Source organism: Phalacrocorax aristotelis, chromosome 1 (genome assembly GCF_949628215.1).
Source record: "Phalacrocorax aristotelis chromosome 1, bGulAri2.1, whole genome shotgun sequence".
Classification (NCBI taxonomy): Eukaryota; Metazoa; Chordata; class Aves; order Suliformes; family Phalacrocoracidae; genus Phalacrocorax; species Phalacrocorax aristotelis.
In genome coordinates, this window is record NC_134276.1 from 201604587 (window position 1) to 201628356 (window position 23770).

General features: G+C 48.9%; 1 protein-coding gene across 8 annotated transcripts in view; it reads left to right on the forward strand.

The window, feature by feature from the left end:
- The first annotated feature begins 19915 nt into the window (after nucleotides 1-19915).
- CELSR1 (cadherin EGF LAG seven-pass G-type receptor 1) overlaps nucleotides 19916-23770 on the forward strand; it is a 168381-nt gene continuing 164526 nt past the window's right edge. For 4 of the 8 annotated variants that reach the window (XM_075081303.1, XM_075081305.1, XM_075081308.1 and 1 more), the window contains exon 1: nucleotides 19916-23617. In XM_075081303.1, the coding sequence (XP_074937404.1) occupies nucleotides 20428-23617 (3190 nt within the window). In that variant the 5' untranslated portion in view covers nucleotides 19916-20427. The remainder of the gene's footprint in view (nucleotides 23618-23770) is intronic. The other 4 variants (XM_075081301.1, XM_075081304.1, XM_075081302.1 and 1 more) reach the window with 1 other exon arrangement.

A 23770-nucleotide genomic window follows, 5' to 3' on the forward strand; every position in this document is an offset into this window, starting at 1 on the left:
TTTCATGATCTGCAATAGCAGCAGGCTGTAGGCAGCAGGCAGGGGGTGGTGGCTGTTTTATTTCACCACTACAGCCAGAGGGAGCATGGGGCTAAACCTGGCCACCTCTAGTTTAGACTTTACAGGTGATCCTCTCTTGATTCAGCACTGACAATCACATCACGTTGAGGAATTTTTCAGAGAAGATCCTGGTGACTGCCTCCATTTTGTTTTCTGCAGGCCTCTAACTGTTTCCAGACACATGCATGGCACCCCTTGTTGCAGTCTGTTTGGTTAACATAAAACCACAGTGTCAGCATCTGCTTATATCCTACCTTGTCCTCCACAGCTTTCCAGCTTCTCCAGCCAAGTGCTGGCCTCACCGGGTCTCTGTCAGGCTCAGAATCCTTTCTGCAAAGTTTCCTTAAGCCTCCCCCTCTTTTTTCTGCTCCTCACTGCAGGTGGCTTTGGCCAGCTCTTCCCTAACAGGCAAGGAGGTACCATTTCCCTCTCTCCCTGGGCTTTTGTCTCCAGAAGTAGATTAAACTTCAAGAAATAAGATTTTTATCTGCCTCAAAGCCCCTCACCACAAAGCACAGGTGAAAAGGCCTCAAAGGATTGCTTATCATGCTGCCATGATGGAGGAGGCTGAGCACTTACAGTGCAGTTGAAAGGGAGTTGCAGTCCTCGCACACACTGGCAGCTGCAAAAACCCAGCACTGATGAAGTAACATCATATTGCTTTACTCTGCTCTGCCTGGATGACTAGTGCAGGTGCTGGTATCTCTCATCACTGGAGCGAAGAGCAATTTCCGTGCTGTGAGCCAGTTGACCTGCACCAGGATGAAGTGACCTACTCCCCAGGAGTGCACATTTCTCTCATTTTACAATGGAGGGAGCATGAAAACCTTCCTTGAAAACCAATATCTGAAATTAGGCAAGTCTGTAGTAGGTAGGATATGGCAGAGGGAGAACACAGACCCACAAAGGGCTCATCCAGCAGTGCCTGATGGCTGTGCATCCCCCAGGATATTGCATCCCTGACCCTCCCACCAGCAGTCGTACGTAGGCTATTAAGTGTTCGCCATGGCAAGCTGCTGTGCTGAGAGATGCTGAACCACATCTGGTCCAGCTCAGCATGCTGGAGGCTGGCACAGGCGTCTTCTCCACAGACCTCCTCTCCACAGACCTGATCCTCACCAGAACCAGGGACATACCCCTGCCAAAAGTCTTTCCAGAACTACTACATTTCTGGGATTCCCTTTATCATCTTTGTGCCTTTTAAGGCAGAAATTCTGCCTGAGCCACCTCCCAGCAGGGTTTATCTGAAAGCAGCACATCAGGGACACGGGTTATGCCATCTTGGGCAGTGGAGACCCCTTTGAGAAGATTATGCCTGTGGCCCTGCTCTTAGTCACCCGCTCAGCTGGCAGAGCTTGCCTTCCCCACAGGAAGCATTTCCACTGAAAGGGAAAACTCAGTGCTTGTTTCTGAATCCCACAGAGAGCAAGACAAATCCACCTGTGGGAAAAAAAAGAAGAAATAGAGTGTGCAAGTTTTGCAGGCAGCTCTCGTGACACCTGGCATCAGTTGCACACCTCTGTCCTGCCTGCAGGCACTACAGAAGTCTTCTGCCCTTCCCAAATCTGTCCTGGAAGAGCTTGTCTCCCTGCTGTTTGGAGATTGTGGGCACAAGCAGGAGCTTGAGAACAGTCTTGGACTTCAGGAGTTTCAGCTTTACCTGCCTGTGGCATAGGGTTGACACCAAAATGGTATCCCTAAGCCACCTGGTTGTGCTTCTCTTGCACTGGGCCATGGCAGGAGCAGAATGAAGCTGGGCAAATTCAGCCTACAGCTTCTCACGGACTCAGTTCATGCCTAGTGCCAGTGGTCACAGAGTGGCCTACACACACCCTTTCATCTTCTGGTTAGTAATAAAACAGGAAAATTATCCTTCCTCTTACTCTGCCTCCCTTAAGGAAAGGGGTAAGGAAAGCATACATCCCTGAAGCTCATGGAAGGTGGTTAAATATCATCACAGACTGAATGAACATTGTATTCAGCCATCCCTCAGTGCTTCTTCTGCCTACCAGCACTGGTCAAAACTACGATGCTAATGTGGGTGTACTCCCATGGGCATATTCTGCAGCAGAGTTTTGATTCTGTTGTGAGGTGGGTGTTAGCTTCACCAGCATCGTCATTTTGAAGGTGGGAGCACAGGTTTTCTCCTCTACCGATGCCTTGGAGATACCCTGAGGCAGACAAATCTGTGTACTTGCACAGAGGCAGCAGGAGGATTAGGGACAGTTTTTTAAGCCTGAGTCACTCCTCCTGATGCTGAAGGGCTTACTCCCATTGCACCAGTGTGGCAGGGGCAGAAGATGGCTCCATTTGAGTTTGGCTTCCCTTAGCTAGAAGAGCATGGTGCTTTCCTCAGGCAGCAGAACAGGCTGTGTTCCTTACTCTGTGTTTAGATCCAGGAGATTTGGGTTTCTTTGATTCTTCTTGCAAGTCATATCCTGTACTTTGCAACTAATTTCATAAAATACTTGTGGGAACAGAATCGGACATGCTGCATCTCTCCCTAAAACTAACATGATCCTACTAGAGTGGGAGTTTGGGGGATTAGTAGCACTTAATTACACAGTTCTTTGAGTAGTATGAATCTTCCTCATACGCAGGTTGGAAGAGTCACAAGCTAATGACAAATATTTGTTCTCTTTAATTATGTGTAGCAAGAAAGGACAGCCCAGCTCCCTCCAGCTTTCTTTCTTCATCACTCCGACAGCTTCAACACCACCTGTTCTTAGAGCAAAGCAGGCACAGAAATAAAATCCACACTGAATTTTGGACAGGGCATCACAGACTTGTAATGTGAGCACATGCACTTTATTTATAAGTACCAGCACACCTAAGACATCACAGACCTTCCTGATCACAGAATCACAGAATCATAAAATCACTTAGGTTGGAAAAGACCTTTAAGATCATTGAGTCCAACCATAAACCTAACACTGCTAAGTCCACCATTAAACCATGTCACTAAGCACATCTACACATCTTTTAAAGACCTCCAGGGACGGTGACTCAACCACTTCCCTGGGCAGCCTGTTCCAATGCTTGACAAACCTTTCAGTGAAGAAATTTTTACTAATATCCAACCTAAACCTCCCCTGGTGCAGCTTGAGGCCATTTCCTCTCAGCCTATCGCTTTTTACTTGGGAAAAGAGACCAACACCCACCTCACTGCAACCTTCTTTCAGGTAGTTGTGGAGAGTGATAAGGTCTCCCCTCAGCCTCTTTTTCTCCAGACTAAACAACCCTAGTTCCCTCAGCTACTCCTCATCAGACTTGTTCTCCAGACCCTTCACCAGCTTCATTGCCCTTCTCTGGACACACTCCAGCACCTCAATGTCCTTCTTGTAGTGAGGGGCACAAAACTGAACTCAATATTTGAGGTGCAGCTTCACCAGTGCCAAGTACAGGGGCATGATCAGTGCGCTACTCCTGCTGGCCACACTATTCCTGAGACAAGCCAGGATGCTGTCGGCTTTCTTGGCCACCTGGGCACACTGCTGGCTCATATTCAGGGTTGTTGTGACCCCAGTGCACGACCTGGCACTTAGCCTTGTTGAACCTCATACAGTTGGCCTTGGCCCAATGAGCCAGCCTGTCCAGATCCCTCAGTAGAGCCTTTCAACACTCCCGCCCAACTTGATGTCACCTGTAAACTTACTGAGGGTGTACTCAATCCCCTCATCCAGATCCTTGATAAAGATTTTAAACAGAACTGGCTCCAAAGCCAAACCCTGGGAACACCACTTGTGACCAGCCGCCAACTGGATTTAACTCCATTCACCACAACTCTTTGGGCCCAGCCACCCAGCCATTTACCCAGTAACCTTTCTTGCCTTCTTACCTTCACTTGCCTTTTAGAAGGCCCACCCCTAGCAAATTGTTCAGGTGAAGCAGGGAATTAATGTATTATTTCTGGTCACCGAAGGATTTCTAGATGTTGTGGAACACAGAGGCATCACTGCAGTTCTTCCACAGTCAGACAGAAAGGAAGGGAGCGGGGCTGTAGCTGCTGTCAGTTGTGAAACGCTCCACAACGTGAAGGCAAAGCCATACCTGACGGCTGCAGAATAACTACCTGGTCCATCTATCCAGCTCATTTGGGCATCTATGGGAAGAATTTTGATGTAACTACACATGAAAAAAGCTTACCAGCAGTGAGCAGATGGACATCAGCCCCTTTTTTGAAGCAGATGGGTTTTTGTGACCCATGTGCCCTCTGGGCACAGAAAGCTCATCTGAACCGAGCAAAGGCACTTCTCCATTATTGAAGTGTTCAAGGTCAGGTTGGACAGAGCTTTGAGCAGCCTGACCTAGTGACAGATGTTCCTGCCTGTGGCAGGGTCTTGAACCAGATGATCTTTGAAGGTCCCTTCCAACTCAAACCATCCTGTGATCTGAAGAGAGTGAAGGCAGCTGTCACCTGCATCTCCACGCCACTGACCTGGTGGCTGCCAAGCACAGGACAGTCACCCCTTGCTGTCACACTCAGGGGCTTAAAAATAGGGTTTTTACCTGAAGCTGCATAGCTGGGACTTACCCAGCCTGGCCCCAGGCCCATGCTAGGCCTCCCCACCCACAGCTGGAGCTTTGTATCACAGCTCCTGTTTTGGGATGTGTCCACTTCAGACAGCAAGCCCTCAGGCTGATTAGATCTTTTCCTGAGGGTCAGTTAATCTTGTCAGTCCAGAAAAAGTGGGGAAAAAAAAAAAATCCGTCTGGTCTTTCCCCTGAGCTGCTTTTCCTGTACATCACTGTTATTCTTCTACTGCCCTTCCTCCGGGCCCCCATCCCTCACAAGCCTTGTTGCTGAAATTCCCTCGGGAGCCAGGACTAACCTCGCAGGCTCCCACTGCTTCACCTCGCTCCTCACCCGCCGAGGACCTTGAGCACTCTCCCTTGCCTTCCAGGATCTCCCAAAAATGGCTCCTACTCCCCAGCAGCTCTTCTCCTCCTTGTCTTCCTCCTCATCGTCATGTGTTCACCCCTCTCCTTCATCTCTTTCATCTGGGAAGACAGATTAAGCCTCCCTCTGCTTTGACCAAAGCCTAAAAGTGTTGGATCACCCTGATACTGAATCCACTTTCAGACTAATCAAATTTCAGTCTTTAGTGGTAAATCACATCATATAATCTCTGCCTCTATCAGCCAAAGGGTCTTATAAGGGTATCCTTGGAAAAACAGAGCTTCCTGCTCATTTCAGGAGAAGCAAGTGCTGATGATCCCTCTTCCATTTTGAGAAGAAAGGGGTTTCCTCTGAAATGTAATGAAACTTGTACAGAAGATAGCTCAAAAATGGGTACAATCATCACTCCAGGACCAGGTGTTGATCTTCACCAAAGTCTTGGCCTGCACCACTATGCTATGTCTGAAGCAGCATCCTTAACCTGAGGATATTATTAAATGGCACATATTATTTTTGCATTTAAAAATATTCAACAAAAGCTAAAATTAAAGGAGCATGCTCTTCAAAGCCAGGCTGGACAGACCAAAGCACTGCCAGCTCTACCTCTCCTGCTGGCTGACACTCAACCCCTTCCCTGCGGTCCTCCTGCTCTGCCTGGCATTCCTGGCTCACTGCTGGCTTGCAGGGCCCTTCTCTGGTTTATTCCTGCTAAGTAATCAGACAAAAAAAAAGAAGTTCCTGCTCTTCTTGTGTAGCTCTCAGGTGATGAAAAACCACGTTCAACACATTAAATTACTGGTGTAAACATGTTGCAGTGAGGAGACTGGAAGAGCTGACCCAGCAGGCCGGTCTCACCCTGCAACACACGGTTGGGTTTCACAGAGTTTACCAGCAAATGGAATAAAATGCATTTAAAGGCATCCTGAAGCTTCAGACCAAAACACTGGAGGGGTAACCAGACCTCAGTAAGTGCCAGACCCCAGGCTTTCAGGAACCTATGGCAGCAGGAGGATGGCGTGAAAAGAAACCCAGAAGCTGCTTTTCGATAGGAGTGTCAGCCTGATGAGTTCCAGCAGCGTGCTGTGAAGCCATGCGTCTCCCAGTGCTGCCCGCCATGCTCCGATGGCAAAGAGGATGTCATGCAGCCATGCTGGGACCTTCCACAGCAACACCTGGCTGGTGGAGACACACCTCCATAACCCACAACCCCATCCTGGGGTGTCCTACAGCACACTCCAGATGTGGGACTGGGCTCAGCATTTATACCTTCTGCTCTGTGGGGCTGAGAGATAACGTTTTCAGGAAAAAGCTTGCCAACTGATGACCTTTCCTTCTGGACTGATTCTGGGAAAAGGGAAGGAATAACCCGAAGAGTGTCTAGGCTTGGAGTTTTGGGTTGCTGAGAGAAGTTTCCTAGCACCTATAGCCCAAATCCATCCTGATGTAGTTGGATGTCTTTTGAGTTTTTAAAATGGTAAAACCAGGAAATGCTTCAGGTGAGATGAAATCTTTACAGTAAAGCACTGCCAGCAGGGAGAAATCCAACACCTCCCATACTATCAGCAGCCAGCTGAGCAGTGTCCTCCCATCCTGAGCCCCAGCAGTGCTGCAAGGGGAGGCAGGGAAATTCACCTCCCCAGGGCCAGGGGACACTGGAAGGTGCTGTCTTGGTTTTGGAGGTGATAGAGTTAATTTTCTTCCTGGTAGTAGTATAATGCTGTTTTTTCAATTTAGTATGAGAATAATGCTGATTCCACACTGATGTTTTAGTTGTTGCTAAGTAGTGTTCACACTAAGTCAAGGACTTTTCAGCTCTCCATGCTCTTCCAGGTGCACGAGAAGCTGGGAGGGGGACAGGTGGGACAGCTGACGCCAACTGACCAAAGGGATATTCCATACCATATGACATTATGCTCAGTATATAAATTGGGGGTGTTGGCCAGGCTGAGGGACCACTGCTCAGGGACTGGCTGGGTGTCAGTTGGCAGGTGGTGAGCAATTGCATTGTGCATCACTTATTTTGTATATCATTATTATTATTAGTAGTAGCAGTATTAGTATTTTCCCTTCCTTTTCCGTCCTGTTAAACTGTCTTTATCTCAACCAATTAATTTTACTTTATTTTTCTGATTCTCTCCCCCATCCCACTGGGGTGGGGGGGTGAGCAAATGGCTGCATAGTGTTTAGCTGCCTGCTGGGTTAAACCACAACAGGTGCGTACCACCCCTCCCCCTTGCCAGCACCCTCTGCCCAGGGCCCTTGAGACTATTCAAAATGTGTAATCTTATATAACTTAATCATAACAAAATTCCAATCATTTGTATTCAGTTATATTCATATAAAATTAATCATCAGAGGCATTATTTTGCATGTATCGAATTCTGCTCCTCTGATAGATTTTAGGAAACCAGCAAGCATATCACTTCACTGTTCTTCATACAGTACTTCTAAGCTCAAAATCCTATGACATCTGAGAAAATCTTAAAATATCTATCAGTTTCACCAAATTGAAATGTTGGTGTACTTTAACTGCAGTTTTAATAGACTTTCCAGGTTTTCAAATACTTTTACTCAAAAGTACACTCAAAGGTTTGGGGGGTTTTTGTGGTTTGGTTTTGTTTAGTTTTGGGGGTTTTTTTTGACTGCTGAATGAGCAGTTTTGTATGCTGTAATTATGGGGGAGAGCTGAACATCTACAACCCTGCTCCTCCAAGACAGGCATGGATTATAGGTAGTGTCATTCAACCTTTTACATGCAGAGTCTGTGGTGTAATGGGGTCCTGATCCACATGAGCTGCTGCAATATGGATAGTAATAGGTACAGCTGATATATAAGGTCAAGAAAAGATTTATGTCATTGAAAGATCAGGATTGAATGCTGCTCCTGTACAGAGAATAAATTATACATGTAAATTTTGTCCTCAGCAGCCCAATACCTTACATTTGTTTGTTTCTTCTCCTTGTAAGTAATGCCTGAAAACTCATGAAAAGACCATGAATGTAATACAGATACTGCTGTGCATATTTAGTGTTTAATATCTTTGAGTTTTGGTGCTAACATTTGGCTCTTTTTTTAATAACACTTTCATAAGGCCAGACTTGAAAAGTCTGTGACTTAGAGAACTCTCAAAAGACAAATTACTACATTTTCCACAAAAAAGAAAAAACACCTTATTCTAAAGAGCTTCACTGGATGGTCTTTGAGAGTCTTAACACTTACTCTACTGTTTCTATCTTTGTCTTGAAAGGTAGAGCAACTCTACCATGATTAATTTTTCATGGGTTCCGTAGGAAGGGATAATTAGAGTGTTCTTCGTACCTATTGTCTCCAACTGCTTTCTAATTAACTAATTGACTACAGAGCTAATGAGATTCAAAATTAATTTTTATATTTTAATTTGTCAAGACCTATTTTAAGAACCATGAATACAGATTGGCCAGAAGATTTCATTTTATGTCAGTCAGACCCGTATTTTGGAAATACTGTTATATTATCACCTGGGTATCTATTTTGCAATGGCTTTTGCCTCTACCTGGTGGCTGGAAGATGAATTGCATGATTCCCAGTTTTTCTTTGGTGGGAGGCAGGCAGCCTTGTTGGATAAGAATATATAGAAACATGAAAAATACTCTAAGCTTTCACTATCTAAGGACTTTTTTTTTTTCCATTCCACAGTCGGGTCAAGAAACTATTGGAAAGGATAGGTAGTGTGGATATGTGAATAAATATATTCATCACAGCATCAGCGGTCATGACTCACATATCTGTAAGATTTCTTTGAAAGCATCGACAAGCGAGTGTCAACAGACAAGCAAAATCCTACAGATACAGTCAACTTGATTTTCAAAAGGCATTGGGGAAATCCTTCAACAGCAGCTCATAAAGTAGCTTCCATGGATTAAGAAAGAATGTCTTCATGTGAGCAAGCAATTGGCAAAAACCAGGAACACACTAGCAATATTCACAGGGAAGGGGAGTCCCAGCTGTACATAACTGTCCCAAGTAATAAGGATGAAAGTTACTGCAGCAGTTGCAAAAGGGTTTCAGAATACCCAGAAATCGGACTGCAAAATGGCAGGTGAAAATTGCAGATAAAAGGTAGATAAGTTAAAGTCAAACCCATTAGCGAACCCAATTCTAATTTCCAGTATGCAGAGATACAACCTGAACCAGCTATGGTAAATCAAAACATGATGTGCAGTTTAGGGCCCCCATCTCAAGGCAAATAAAATGAAAAAAAAAACAAGTTACAGAAAACAGTTACAGCCATTTAACCTGAAAATAAATAATTGAGGGGGGACTATGATGGCTGCCCATGAAGTCCTGAGCAGTATGAGGAAAGCGAGCAGAGGGACTGTCTGAGGGTGTCTTAGACCCCGAGAAGGTGACAGATTCTACAGGGAGGGAAGGGGAAGGTTCTTCACACAACACGTGCTGAAGCTTCACAGCAGTTTGTGGGAGGATGCCAGAGTTTACAAGCCTCAGAAAGCAACCAGCCAAATTTGTGGAAGATAAATCCATTTGGCACTATTAAAAACAAAGGTATCATTTCTGGTCAGGAAGTCTTTGTACCACAAATGGTTGCAGTCTGCAAGCATTTTTGGGAAGCGCCAGTACCTGCTTGTCTTCTCCTTACACTCTGCCTGCAGGACCTGTTACTGGCCACCACCAGAGATGGGAAGAAGCCAGGAAGCCTTCTGGTCTGCTTATTCTTGATTTTTATGTATCGCTCACATCCAGTACCTACCACGTTTGAGGAGAAACCCCAAAGGACACTAAGCATTTGCTGGAGCACATCTCATCTCCCACCAGATTACATTTCAAACCTCACCAGGAGCTGTTTATTTACAGGGTCTGTGCTAGGAATGGAGAAAGATAACCAGAAAAGCCTCAGCTAAATGTGAAAGAGGGCTAAAATCTTTTCCATTTTTAAGTCCATAGTGTACAACAAGTGTTACGCTGAGAAACTGCAACATATTCCCATAATACATGTACTTAAGGAGGATGTGTAGCATTCATAGGTCACCTTAATTCTGGCATACTCTCAAGAGCTTGACTTAGCAAAGGAAGTAATATTAACTTAATTTGATCTGTGTGTGTTTTTGGGTGAATCATTAATATGAATCATTTATAAAATCAGCAACACGCTACATTTGTGCTCATTTTGAGATGACTTTCCTTTATCAGACCCAGTGTGGCTCAAGCTGCCTGCTCTGTTCCTGTAAGTGCAGGCAAAGCCTGTGCCGAACACGAACACCGACCCATTGGAGGGTCCTGTCTGCCTGCATCCTTCGGTCAGACTGTGTCTCAGGGCAGCCAGTACTCCCACAGTGCTGAAACCCCACAGTGAGCACCGGTGCTTGGTGGATTCAGCCTGAGAGATGCTGAGCACTTGCTGCCATGGCCACCCCTCTTGCGGGCATGGTCCCCACTGCATGGCCAGCCTCTGGCAGCATCAAGAGCAAGAAGGCAGGTCTGTATGTCTTTCAGATATGCCTATGGGTGCCAGATAAACTCTTGCAACGACAGTGCTAATAATAGTGATACAGCAGCAATCCAGCCCAAGCAAGGAAGCTGGGCTCAGACCGCCAGCAGAAAACACGTCAGCTATGATTATCACATCCCAGCATATCTCACTTAGCAAAACTGTCAATGGGTAATTCAGCAATCTAAACGAACACTGCTGGTGAGGCCTGCCGGGGAGGTCCACCCAGCACTGTGTGGTTTTGATGCGCCAGCTGCTTCTGATAGAGCACTGCAGCGCTGCAAGTTCATGCCCCGAAGCAGTTCCAGTTGCCAGGATCCAGACTCCAAGGGAGAGGGAAAATCACAGAAAAATGCTTGATTAGGAGCCACATCTCTCGGATCACTCTGCCATCACCTCTGCACATCCACAGGAAACCTCTGTGCCCATACCTAGGTGATGAAGTGCAGGGACAGAGCAGATACTAGGCAGTTCTGGCACTTCCAGGTTTCACTGGCTCAGTATCGCAGGAGGGCAGGCTGGCTTGGCACAGGCTAACTACAAACCACTGACAACCATCCTGAGAAATTCAGTACCAGGTAGGAAGCCCAGCTGTGAGATTATTGCCATTTTCCAGCTTGTAGCCACTTTATATCTCATTAAGTCCTAAGAGAGACTGGTTTCAGACGGGACCAGAAGAGAGGGAATGCTAACTGATGATCCCTCCTGGCAGTCTTGACCCTCTCTTCTGTCCTGCCTCACTCCATCTTTCTTGCTCTGTTTTATCCTGCCCCTTCTCTGCTGCTTACTATGCTGTTTTGAATCACAGAATCACAAAACTATTGCAGTTGGAAGGAACCTCTGGGGCTCAGCTGGTCCAATCCCCTGCACAAGCAGGACCACCGATAGCAGGTTGCCCAAGGCCAAGTCCAGACAGCTTTTGAGTATCTCCAAGGACGGAGACCCCACAACCTCCCTGGGCAGCCTGTGCCAGTGCTTGGTTACCCTCACAGTGCAAAAGTGTTTCCTGATGTTCAGGTGGACCCTCCTGTGTTTCAGTTTGTCCCCACTGCCTCTGGTCCTGTCACTGGGCATCACCAAGAAAAGCCTGGCTCTATCATCTTTGCACCCTCCCCTTAGGTGTTTATATGTGTTTATAAGAATCTCCCCTTGAGCCTTCTCTTCTTCAGGCTGAACAGTCCCAGCTGTCTCAGCCTTTCCTCACAGGAGAGATGCTCCAGCCTCTCCATTGTCTCTGTGGCCCTTCACTGGACTCTCTCCAGTACGTCCATGTCTCTCCTGTATTGGGGAGCCCAGAACTGGCCCCAGCACTCCAGCTGTGGCCTCCCCAGTGCTGAGCAGAGTGGAAGGATCACCTCCCTCCACCTGCTGGCAATACTTTGCTTAATGCAGCCCAGGATACTGTTAGCTTGCTTTGTGGAGAGGGCACATCACTGCATCACTGGCTCAGTAGTCCTGGCCTTGAGCACAGTAGGCCAAATTCCACTTTCAGCTATTCCCATGATTTAAGAAGATTTTCTGATTCACAATTCAGAATTAATTTGGCTGCACTAGCTATGTCAGTATAACAGGGAAGGTAGAGAAGCAGAGGTTTTGCTCTGAGCTCATTTGTGGCAGACACATTCAGTATTACAGTTTGGCTGAAAAGACTTGCACAACCTCATGAAAACCAAAATGTTGCTCACCAGAAGTAGCAAGGAAAATGAGTCAAAGAAACAATCCGCAAAGTAATGAGCAGAAAACCTGATAAACAGCAGTTGCCTCCAGGAGAAAAATGCTGCAGAGCTCATCTGAGGAGAGAGGTTTCAGTGAAAGTACCCTAATAGCCACCAAGTTCCTACCTAATGGTTTAAAAAGGCTGACCCCTTCTCTATTTTAGAAAAATGCTCCCTTAGGGGTGAGCAAACGACCTGAATAGAATTACGTCTTCCAAACAAAAAGACCAAAGGCTTCCCTTCATCCCCTTTCCCAAGAAGCGACCCATTAGCACCCAGTGATATCCACAGGAGAAGCTCAGCATCCCAACATTATGCCCCATAACTAAGCCAGGACCCTTCTCTGCCCCTGCCTGTGCTGACAGCTGGTTAAAATTTTCAGAGTAAGCCAATTTTGGCAACCTTTTTCATGGGTGACTGTGGCAGCTGCAGGAATATTTTTAGTTCCAAGTCTCTCAACCTCCTCATAGTTCAGAAAATATTTTATCTTTTGCACTGTGGGTGGCAATGGAGATTAGCGCTTCCTAATGTTGCAGCAATGTTCCCTGGATGAGTAGCAGAGGTGACGGTGGGAGTCTCAGCACTTTGCCCGTGGCCTGCAAAACCCAGGGGCACTCTGCATCTTCCTGATGTGACATGGCAGAAGGTGCAACTAATTGTAGAGACAGCAGCTAGGGGTGATGCTGCACACTCCAGAAGGAATGGTTAGAGATATTCCCAGAGGATTTTTTTCACCTGAAAGTGTATTTTCTGCCCCTGAGGACAAACAAATCATCAAGACAGCGTTTATAGCTGTAGGTCAGCTCTGGAGAAGCAGGCAGGGTGTTATGGATCTGTTTTGGCTCTGCAGAGCCCTGTGCGTTTTCCCTGGGAACCATTGCTGTGGCAAGAGTGACGGTGGGATTTGAAACCAAAGTCACTCCATGAGAAGCCGTCTCATGTGTCTCCTGTTTCTTTGAGGACTGTGGGACCCACGTCTGTTGGTATAGGGAAGATCAGCCTGGCAGCAGCAGTAGGGATGAGTTACAAGCCTGACAGCCTCACAACCTTCCCACTCCCCAGCCTGTGTGACCAGTGATTATTTTTGCCCTTTTTCCTGACTACAGCTTCCAGGCTACAACATCTGAAGATAAGGGTGTTTCAGGGAATGCCAGGCAGAATAAAAAAATGACCCCTGGCTGTACCTGAGCAAGAAAGTGGGTTCCCTTGTTTGCACATGGCTCATCCTCCCACAGCCACTGCGGTGCTGCTGGTGAGACTGCTGCATGCAGAGGGGCTCCAGCCGCTGCAAATAGGCTTGACCAGTTTTACTCAAAGAGCAGAATTTGGACCGTTTCCCAGATTATAATTACCTATATATAAACATAATGATAATTATGCTACTTAACCAAGACCTTGGAGCACAAAGCTGACAAGTGATGACAACTAAATTCATTAAGAGTGTGAATGTTCTTCCTCTCTTTTATGAAACATATTGATTGATCCCCAAAGAAATCCAACAACCAGACACATGATCTGCTAATAAGTGGTGAGCCCGGTGAAGGCTGCTGGAGAGGCAGGATAACCGATCCTCCCCAGGAAGAGCCTTGGTGCTATATAGCTAGTAGAAGAGCAGAAAAGTGGACCATTAAAACATTGCATTTTGAAAATGCAATATGTTTCATGCATTTGGAGTGAAACCTATTTTTTCACTTTATTTAGACAGGGAAATAAATCAGGGCAGGGGCTGTTCTTTGGCACAGAGGCCAACTGGTATGGCATGGCTTGCACCCAGAGAAAAGCTCTTTTACCTTTCCCAACAAACACAGGGCAACCCCATCCACATTTCTCACTGGGCATGGTCCCAGGGCTGTGCCAAGCCCAGCCTGGCGTGGGCTGGCCGAGGGGGTGAGCTGGCATGGGACAAAGCTCAGCCTGAGAGCACAGCAGTGGTGCAACACGGCGGTCGTGCACCAGCAGTCGGTCCTGACCCCTCTGGATGTCTGCAGGACGACATGCTGTCTCTGCATACCAGTCCCAGAACCAGAGAGAGTCTAGACTGGGGCCCGTCAGAGTCTTACTGATGCTTTTTTATGCCATTTGGTATATTGATTTTTCAAACGCTTTCTATTTTTTCAGTCACAGGTGCCAAGCCCTAGGTATGATGACAAACACTCAGAAATATGTTACAAAATGCATCTACAAAAAAAAAATTACTCTTCCTAGGCTTCTTGGGAAAAGACAAAAAGGGATTGTGGTGCATGGTGTGCTTCCAGACCAGCACTAGAAACCAAGACTATATCTTCCCATTGAACTCTAGGTATGAAATAGCACTAAGAAAGGGGAAGAAATAGCAATGGCATAATACTTCATCTGCAGAAAATACAATGATTAAAAGACATGCTGAAGACCTACATCACCTTCTTGGTCTTTTTGCTGAGATAGCCACAAAGCCTCAAACCTCACCATTATCCGAGCAACCTGTTATGCTGCCTCCATATTCCCATGTTAAGCATTTCAGTTGATGTTTTTATTTTTCCAACAGGTCAAATAATCCCCTGCCTGCAAGTGTTTCATTACAGTTGCGTGCTTCCTCCCCTAACAGTCTGAAATACCTTGTCTTTGAATGTTGTTGAACTTCTGGAAAAGGAACGGTTCAGACCAAAGTCACAGTGTCCTTGCTTTCACTCTGCCTCCATGCCCACCAGCAGCTCTTTAAATACTCTTTCATAAGCAGTTGAAAGAATTTCTCGTGATGGTTTTCCTGAGCAAATGTTACTGTGTCCGAGGAGCACATGGCAAGCTTATGGAAAACAGGCTACAAAGCCCCACTGCCAGGAAAGAGCTGAACAGAAAGGTGACTGAGTGTGTAGTTGTTACAAAAATAGCCAGGATTGTTGAATCTAATGACATCAAATCTAAGATGCCTCTGGAGGGATGAAGAAGAATATCATGATGCTGAGCGAGTGGGCAATAAAATGGCAGATGATATTCAGTGCTGATAAGAACAAAATAAGGGAGATTGGAGGAAAAAGCCTAATCATGTCTCTATGTAAACCATAAAAAGTTCAGAAAATATTATCTGTAGACCTGGACTTTCTGCTCCACTTACTTGAACTGGATCATTAATCTCGGGTTTTATACACTATTTTGTTACAGAATTTGTTCCAGAACTTGTTAGTTTGTAGAACTACATTTCCGATGCACTAGCCTCCGCATCACTCTTCCCATAAATAAAAGTTGAGCTGTATTCAGCTTTTATTTGCTCTTGGCCACCGTGCAATTTTTTGCTCTTCTGTTGGTTTGTTTGTCTATTTGCATGTTGCAACTAGTGGAGCCTTTAGCTAATGTAACTGAGGAGGGAAAAAAATACCCAAACCAATTTAGAGTGAGGAAATTCACAGGCAGTGTTTGAGAAGGGTGGAGCTGAGCTCCTTAGGGTAAATTATAAATGGATGGCATTAAGTCCATTAAGGAAATAAACAAGTTCCAACACTGAATCACTGCTATCTCCACCAAGGATTTTAAAAGAAGCAACAGTATGATTGGCTACAACCAAACTCGCTGTCTAAGAGCTCTAAATTGTTTCTTCTCTTTCTACAAAAGAGAAGCTACATACAGCCATAAAACCTTCAACATCATTCCTGCAATAAGGATCCCATCATTTTGGAATCTGTTCTTGGCTTTAAGAATAATGAACATTAGCAATAAAAGTATTTTCTGAAATGTTTCCAAACCCGTGTGGTTCCTGCAATAGGTGAAGGTTCAAGTTTCACCTTATGGAGCTCAAACTAATTCTTTTATTCTTAAAATAAACTCAGATGAAACATTAAAATATAAATTTTTTTTGTTCGTTTGAGCTTTTTTTGGGCTGGACGTGGAACAGATTCGTAGAGGGATCGGAAGTCCAAACGCCTGTTCAGAGAGCAACTTGTTATCATGCTTTCTTTCTGTAGAGGTTGGAGAAATTGTCTAAAATCCTGGTTTTATCCAAGATTTTAAAATTCACTAGAATGACACTGGGACTCAGCTCCAGTCCTGGGACCAGTTTACACGCTGCGCTGGGACGAGGCCTCCTGCGGGTGCTTTGGGCAGATAAGCACCCCTCTGTGGTGCCCAGCCCCAGAGAACCAGGGACAAGTCAGCCAGGGCAGCACCAGGCTCCCACCTGGCTCCTGCTATGGGTGGGGCCCACATCAGAGCAAGGCTCACCTCTGAAGTTGTGGAATTCCTCTTAGCTTGCCCCTGTCTTTTTTGGTTAGACTTTGTGTGGGATCTCAGAATACTGACCTCTGCTGATGTGCGCTCCCAGACCCAACCTTGAGGGTAGGATATAACAGCAACCAGCACAGATATCCTAAAAACAAGCAAGTTGTTTGTTATCCGGATTTCTTTTTTTCATGTCAATTTCAATGCAATATGTTGTCAATTTATTTGAAATCACGGCTAATAAATAATGTTCCCCTCCAGAACCTAGTTTTGTTCACTTCTAACGTGTGGCATAAAACTTCCAGTTTCTTTCCAGGTGCTGGAAAATTGGAAGGTTGAAGAATAAAGTGTGGTTAAAGGCTGCTTTATTGCTGCCTGTTGTGGTTTCTCAGATTATTTTCTCAAAGCATTACTTCAGCAGGAATAGATCACCGGTGCATTTGTGAAGTAAATAAATGCTGTTATGAATGTGTGTTACATGTATTAGTTTATGTTAACACTATGTATACAGAGATCCTGTACAAGATACAGTTTGTGTTGCATCGATACCTAAATATGAGGATAATTTTCCTTCTCGTGCATTACTTCCCCCCAAACGAGAGTTTAGAAGATAAAACCACTGGTTGGTGGGGTGGAGGACACGCTACAGAATAATCTTTTTGCAATATACCTCACAAATCCCATGACAAAAACATTTTCACCACTCTTATTCTTTGAAGTGAACCATTTGTAACACAGCATTACTGAACACAAATTTTTCTTTCCTCCAAGTACTGATGGCCCAAGGTGAGATAAGCTCTCTCCTTCCAGAGAAGCACCTCCTCCGCAGGGGTGGATGTTACACTGAATCGCTTCATTCCCAAAAATGTGATTGGCTCTAGATGCAGGCAACCCCAGCTCTGCATTCCTCTTCCTCCGGGCCACAGATCTCACAGCAGAGTTTCAATTAAGGAATGATTCTTGGTCTCTTCCCTGGTCTCATAAACTTAATGTTTTAAGAAAATCCCTTAAAGTTTAATTTTTTTTTTTAAGAGCTGAGCATTGAACTTTTTTCTTTTTTTTTAGCTTCTCAGTTTTGTTTTAAATTCACTTTGGAAAGAAACTCGAAATACTTCACTCCCGGACAAGTCGAAACAGAGCATTTTTTGAACTGTGAAATGAGTATGTCATCGATTGGTACCAAGGAAACAAAGGGTCAGGCAAAACCTCACCCTCTTGCATATTTTTGTGGCTGTCGCCCATCATGGTGATGTCAGTGTGATTTCTTCTATAGGAAAGGGCAGCTTATAGCAGAAAATCTGCAGAAACAGTCCCAAAGGGAGTATCTGATTTTCATAGAAGGATCAGACTTCATTGAAACCCTGCCTGTTGAAACACAAGACACACGTAATTCTGATTCTCCTCTGCACCTTCAGTTGCCTTTACCAACCGTTTGGTTTTGCCATTGCCTTCTCCAACTCTTCCTGACCCACAGAAGCAGCGGCAGAGGCGGATCACGCCAGCCCCGACCTCTGTCCAAGCAGCGACCCCTGTTTCTGTACGGAGCGATATGGGAACAGGCGTGAGACATCTCACCACTGCCTGTGTGTCTGAACACCCAACACGTCAAATAACCAACATGTCAAATAACCCACTCCTTTCATGAGGGCAACGAGTCGGCCTTCAATACTGTATTCACCATTTGCATTTAAAATATATTTTTACAGTAAAATTACATGCCAAGTTGTGTAACGCATGAAAGGAACAATAGGGACTATGCAATTAATGAGAAAACAGTGAAATATGTCAGATAACCAAGACAAAATTAACTGCAAATAGAGGGCAAGTCACACAAACAGGAATGGGATGGAATAATCAGCCAGGAATAGGATGTGTAATTATGCATGTAATTGGTTTCATCCAGATGCCTTTACAATACCTTCCCTTTCCAGACTCATGGATATTGCCTCTTCTTGCAATAAAATGGAAAGAAAAAAGTTTGAGCTGACTTTTCTTGCAATCTGTTTAATCTAATAGAAACTCTGGAAACGTACACAGATCTCACTTTTAAAAAGATGCAGAGAAGGATTTTTTGTAACAAAAGCTTATTTTTCAAAGCATTGGCATTAAGCATCACAGCAAGGAAATGTAGAGAGAGGTGAGGAAAAGATGGACTTAAAGTAGGGCTTTCTTACACAGATCCCAGGTTAATATTGGTATGATTTAACCCAGCTACAGAGTGAGCTGCTTGGCTTTCAGAGTGTAAAACAGATCACCACATCCACTCAGACTTGTTTAATTTTTTTAAGACCTATTTCTTTCCTCTTCCTTTTCACGAGCTATCATTTTCATCGGAGGATCTGAAAAACCAGCTAGGCTTCTAAATTCCATTAAAAAAAATTCTAATTGAGTAAAGCTGAATCAGCTAAACATCTTCCAAAACTGCAATTTATCAAGCTTTTTCCCCCCTGACAGACATCTTGGCAATAATCCAGGTGGGGTTTTCCCTCCCTTGCAATAATGCAGTTCCGGGGATGAAAGCAGTTGAAAGAACCTGTTTTTTTCACAGCCTTCTTATAAGTGTTGAAAAGCCCGAACTGACAGTAACAGACCGCTCTGAAAGCTGCCTTCCAGCTCCAACGCGGCACAGCGTTTTGCAAAACCCCAGTCGGCAACCTTTAGCGGCTTATTGCTGGCCGCCTCCCGGGCTTCTTTGGACGGAAAGCTCTTGCGCCCGAGCTCCTGGAGGTCAGCAGGGGTGCGATGGGGCGACGCGCCCCACCGGGGGGCGACCCGCGCGGCCGCTCCCCGCGGGCGGCTCCGCGTCCCGCGCCCTTCTCGCCGCACCCGCAAGAGGACACTGCAGCCGCGGGGATGAGGGCTCGGCCCGGGCGCGCCGCGCCGACGCGCGCGGGAGAGGCGAAAACCTGAAACGATATAACGCGTTAGGCGTAAATTCATAGAATTGACATTATAATGACACGAGGGGCTTGGCTTTGCTTCTTCCCACAAGCTACCTAAGTTTGCATCTTGTATATAATTATTTGCAATAGCCCCAAAGAAATCTTTGATTCAAGGCTCCGGGTCCTGCCGGCTGTTTTGCGCGGTTCAAAGCGCGAGCGTGGCGGCGAAGCCCACCGCCGGGGCGCAGGGCAGCCCCTCGGCCGGGCAGAGGGCGCGGGTTTCGCCCTGAAAGGTAATTTCACTTTTTTTCTCCCTCCACAGGGAGAACGAAAAAAAAAAACCAGTTTAACTTTGTTCTGGGCGACGGACCGGGGACGACAGGTGGCTGCTGGGAGGGGGGGCTGCTGTGACCCGCAGCACCCCTCGGAGCACCCGGTCTGGCGGGGGCAGCGGGGCTGCAGCAGCGGTACCTGCTCCGCCGCCCCCCGCCGGGGAGGGCAGCGCTGCCGGGGCCGGGCCGGGGCCACGGCCGGGGCCGGGGCCGGCCGCCGACAGGCGCCGGGCGGCGGGGCGGGAGCCCCGCGGGGAGGGACCCGGCCCGGCCCCCGCCGCCGCCGCCGCCGCCGCCGCCGCCCGGGAGGGGCCGGGCGGGGCCGCAGGAAACCCCGCCCCGGGCAGCGCCCGCCGCGCTCCGCGCAGCCTGCGCCGCTCAGCGCCACCGCGGAGCCCGGCGGAGCGGAGCGGGGCGGCAGGAGCGGGACGGGACGGGACGGGACACGGGGTGGCTCCGCTGCGTCGCGCAGCCACGCGAGACCGCGTCGCCCGTGGGTCGACCCCGCCGCTGGGGGGGACTTCGGTATTTAATTTTCTTTTTTTTTTTTTTTTTTTTTTTTGGCGACGGAGACGAGCAGCAGGTTTATGCTAATCACCTTCTCGGGAGCGGCAGTGGGAGGAGGAGGAGGAGGAGAGGAGCCATTTTGAACTCACTTCAAAGTTTAAGGTGGAAAAGTTGGAGCTCTCCAGCCCGCTGCCCGGGGACGGGGCGCGGGGCCGGCGGAGCCCGGGCGGCGGCGGCGCGGGGAGGGGAGCGGGGCCGAGCCGGCGGCTGATGGATGAGGGCGGGCGGGCAGCCCGGCGGGTGGATGGATTGTGCGGCAGCCCTCTGCCCGGCACCGCTGCCCGCTGAGCCCCGGAGATGCTGCGGCTGTCCGCCGCCGCCTGCGTGTCCTGGGCCGCGCTGCTCTGCGCCCTGGCGCCGGCGGGCGGCGGGGAGCTGCGGCCGCCCCGCGCCGCCCCGCTCCTCCACCTGCCTCCGGGGGCGGCGGGGCGCCGCGCCGCCCCCGATCCGCCGGCGGTGCCGCCCGCCGGGCGCCTGAGGGCGGCGGGGGCCGCGCTGCGCCGCGCTCCGCCCGCCGAGCCCCGCGCCGGCCCCGGCCCCGGCCCCGGCCCCTGCCCGCGGCACGGCCGGCGGAGGGCGGCCGCCGAGCCCCGCGGAGCCGCCGGCGGCTGCACCCTGCTGCCGCGGGAGGAGGGCGCTGGGCGGCGAGCGGCGCGGCGGGCGCGAAGCCCCAACAGCCCCCCGCAGTTCCAGCTGCCCAGCTACCAGGTCTCCATCGCCGAGAACGAGCCGGCCGGCACGCCGGTCATCGTGCTGCGGGCCCAGGACCCCGACGAGGGGGAAGCCGGCCGGCTGACGTACTCCATGGAGGCGCTCTTCGACGAGCGCTCCAATGACTACTTCTCCATCGATGCCGAGACGGGCGGCGTGGTCACCGCCCGCAGCCTCGACCGAGAGACCAAGGACACCCATGTGCTGAAGGTGACCGCCTCCGACCACGGCTCCCCGCGCCGCCGCTCGGCCACCACCTATCTGACAGTGACCGTGAGCGACACCAACGACCATGAGCCGGTGTTTGAGCAGCCCGAGTACCGGGAGAGCATCCGGGAGAACCTGGAGGTGGGTTACGAGGTGCTGACCATCCGTGCCACCGATGGCGATGCCCCAGCCAATGCCAACATGCTTTACCGCCTGCTGGAGCCGGGAGCTGGTGACGGGGTCTTTGAGATCGACCCGCGCTCCGGGGTTGTGAGGACGCGAGCCCCAGTGGACCGTGAGGAGGTCTCTGAGTACCACCTGGTGGTGGAAGCCAATGACCAGGGCAAGGATCCGGGACCACGCAGCGCCACGGCTATGGTGCACATCACCGTCGAGGATGAGAACGACAACTACCCTCAGTTCAGCGAGAAACGCTATCTGGTCCAAGTGCCAGAGGACGCCCCAGTCAACAGCCAGATACTGCAGGTACAGGCCACAGATCGGGACCGGGGTAGCAATGCCCAGGTGCACTACAGCATTGTGAGCGGCAACCTGAAAGGCCAGTTCTACATCCACTCTTTTTCTGGTGCCATTGACCTGATCAACCCTCTGGATTATGAGACTATTCGGGAGTACACGCTCCGGATCAAAGCCCAGGATGGGGGCAGGCCTCCCCTGATCAACTCCAGCGGCATGGTGTCGGTGCAGGTCGTGGATGTGAATGACAACGCCCCCATCTTTGTGAGCACTCCCTTCCAGGCCACGGTGCTGGAGAACGTTCCTCTGGGCTACTCAGTGCTGCACATCCAGGCCGTGGACGCTGACTCTGGGGAGAACGCCCGCCTGGAGTACAAACTCATAGAGATGGCACCCTCCACCGGAGGTGCCCCTGTAGCAGCTGACGCTGGGTTTCCTTTTCAGATCAACAACAGTACGGGGTGGATCACAGTGGCTGCAGAGCTAGATCGAGAGACTGTGGAGAACTATCACTTTGGGGTGGAAGCCAGGGACCATGGCGTGCCAGTCATGACTTCCTCAGCCAGCGTGTCCATCACTGTCTTGGACGTGAACGACAACAACCCCACCTTCACAGAGAAGGTGTATCACCTCAGACTGAATGAGGATGCGGCTGTGGGCAGCAGCGTCCTGACCCTGACAGCAGTGGACAGGGACGTTAACAGTGTTGTGACTTACCAGATCACTAGCGGCAACACCAGGAACCGTTTTGCCATCACCAGTCAGAGCGGAGGGGGGCTGATCACACTGGCCTTGCCCCTGGATTACAAGCAAGAAAGGCAGTATGTGCTCACAGTCACTGCCTCTGACGGCACTCGCTTTGACACCGTCCAGGTCTTCATCAATGTCACGGATGCCAACACGCACCGCCCAGTCTTCCAGAGCTCCCACTACACAGTGAGTGTCAGCGAGGACAAGCCCATCGGCACCTCTATTGTCACCATCAGTGCCACCGATGAAGACACGGGGGAGAACGCGAGAATCACTTACATTTTGGATGATAACATACCCCAGTTCCGCATCGACCCTGACACAGGCACCATCACCACCCTGATGGAGCTGGACTATGAGGACCAGGCCTCCTATACGTTGGCCATTACAGCCCATGACAATGGCATCCCCCAGAAATCAGACACGACCTATGTTGAGATCCTCATCCTAGATGCCAATGACAATGCACCCCGCTTCCTGCGCGACCGCTACCAGGGCTCAGTTTTTGAGGATGTGCCGCTCTCCACCAGTGTCCTGCAGCTGTCTGCCACTGACCGTGACTCAGGCCTCAATGGCCGTCTCCTCTACACATTCCAAGGTGGTGATGATGGAGATGGAGACTTCTACATCGAGCCCACTTCTGGAGTGATACGCACACTGCGTAAGTTAGACCGCGAGAATGTGGCTGTCTACAGCCTGCGGGCCTTCGCTGTGGACAGGGGCAGCCCACCGCTGAAAGCCTCTGTGGATATCCAAGTGACCGTGCTGGACATCAATGACAACCCCCCTGTCTTTGAAAAGGATGAATTTGACATCTTTGTGGAGGAGAACAGCCCTGTGGGCTCTATTGTGGCACGAATCAGTGCAGCTGACCCTGACGAGGGGACCAATGCACAGATCATGTACCAGATTGTAGAGGGGAACATCCCTGAGGTCTTCCAGCTGGACTTGCTCAATGGAGACCTCACAGCCCTGATGGACCTGGATTATGAGAGCCGGACAGAGTACGTAATCGTGGTGCAGGCTACTTCTGCCCCTCTTGTGAGCCGGGCAACAGTGCACATCCGCCTCCTGGATCAGAACGATAACCCGCCTGTGCTGCAGGACTTCCAGATCCTCTTCAACAACTACGTGACCAACAAGTCTAACAGCTTCCCCTCTGGCGTGATTGGCAAGATCCCAGCTCATGATCCTGATGTGTCTGACAGCCTGGCCTACACCTTTGTGCAAGGCAATGATTTAAACTTGCTCCTTTTGGACTCTGCCACCGGGGAACTCAAACTCAGTCGCGATCTGGACAACAACAGACCCCTGGAAGCCCTCATGAAAGTGTCAGTCTCAGGTAAGCATGCGTTCGAGGCTCATAAAGTGCGTAATTCTGCTTGTCAGACCAGTACGGGGGCATGGGCAGAAATAACCCACTTGCAGTTTAGTGCGCAGCTATCGGTTTCCCAAGGCAGCAATTTATCTGTGAAATTTTTGGAGAGGAACCACA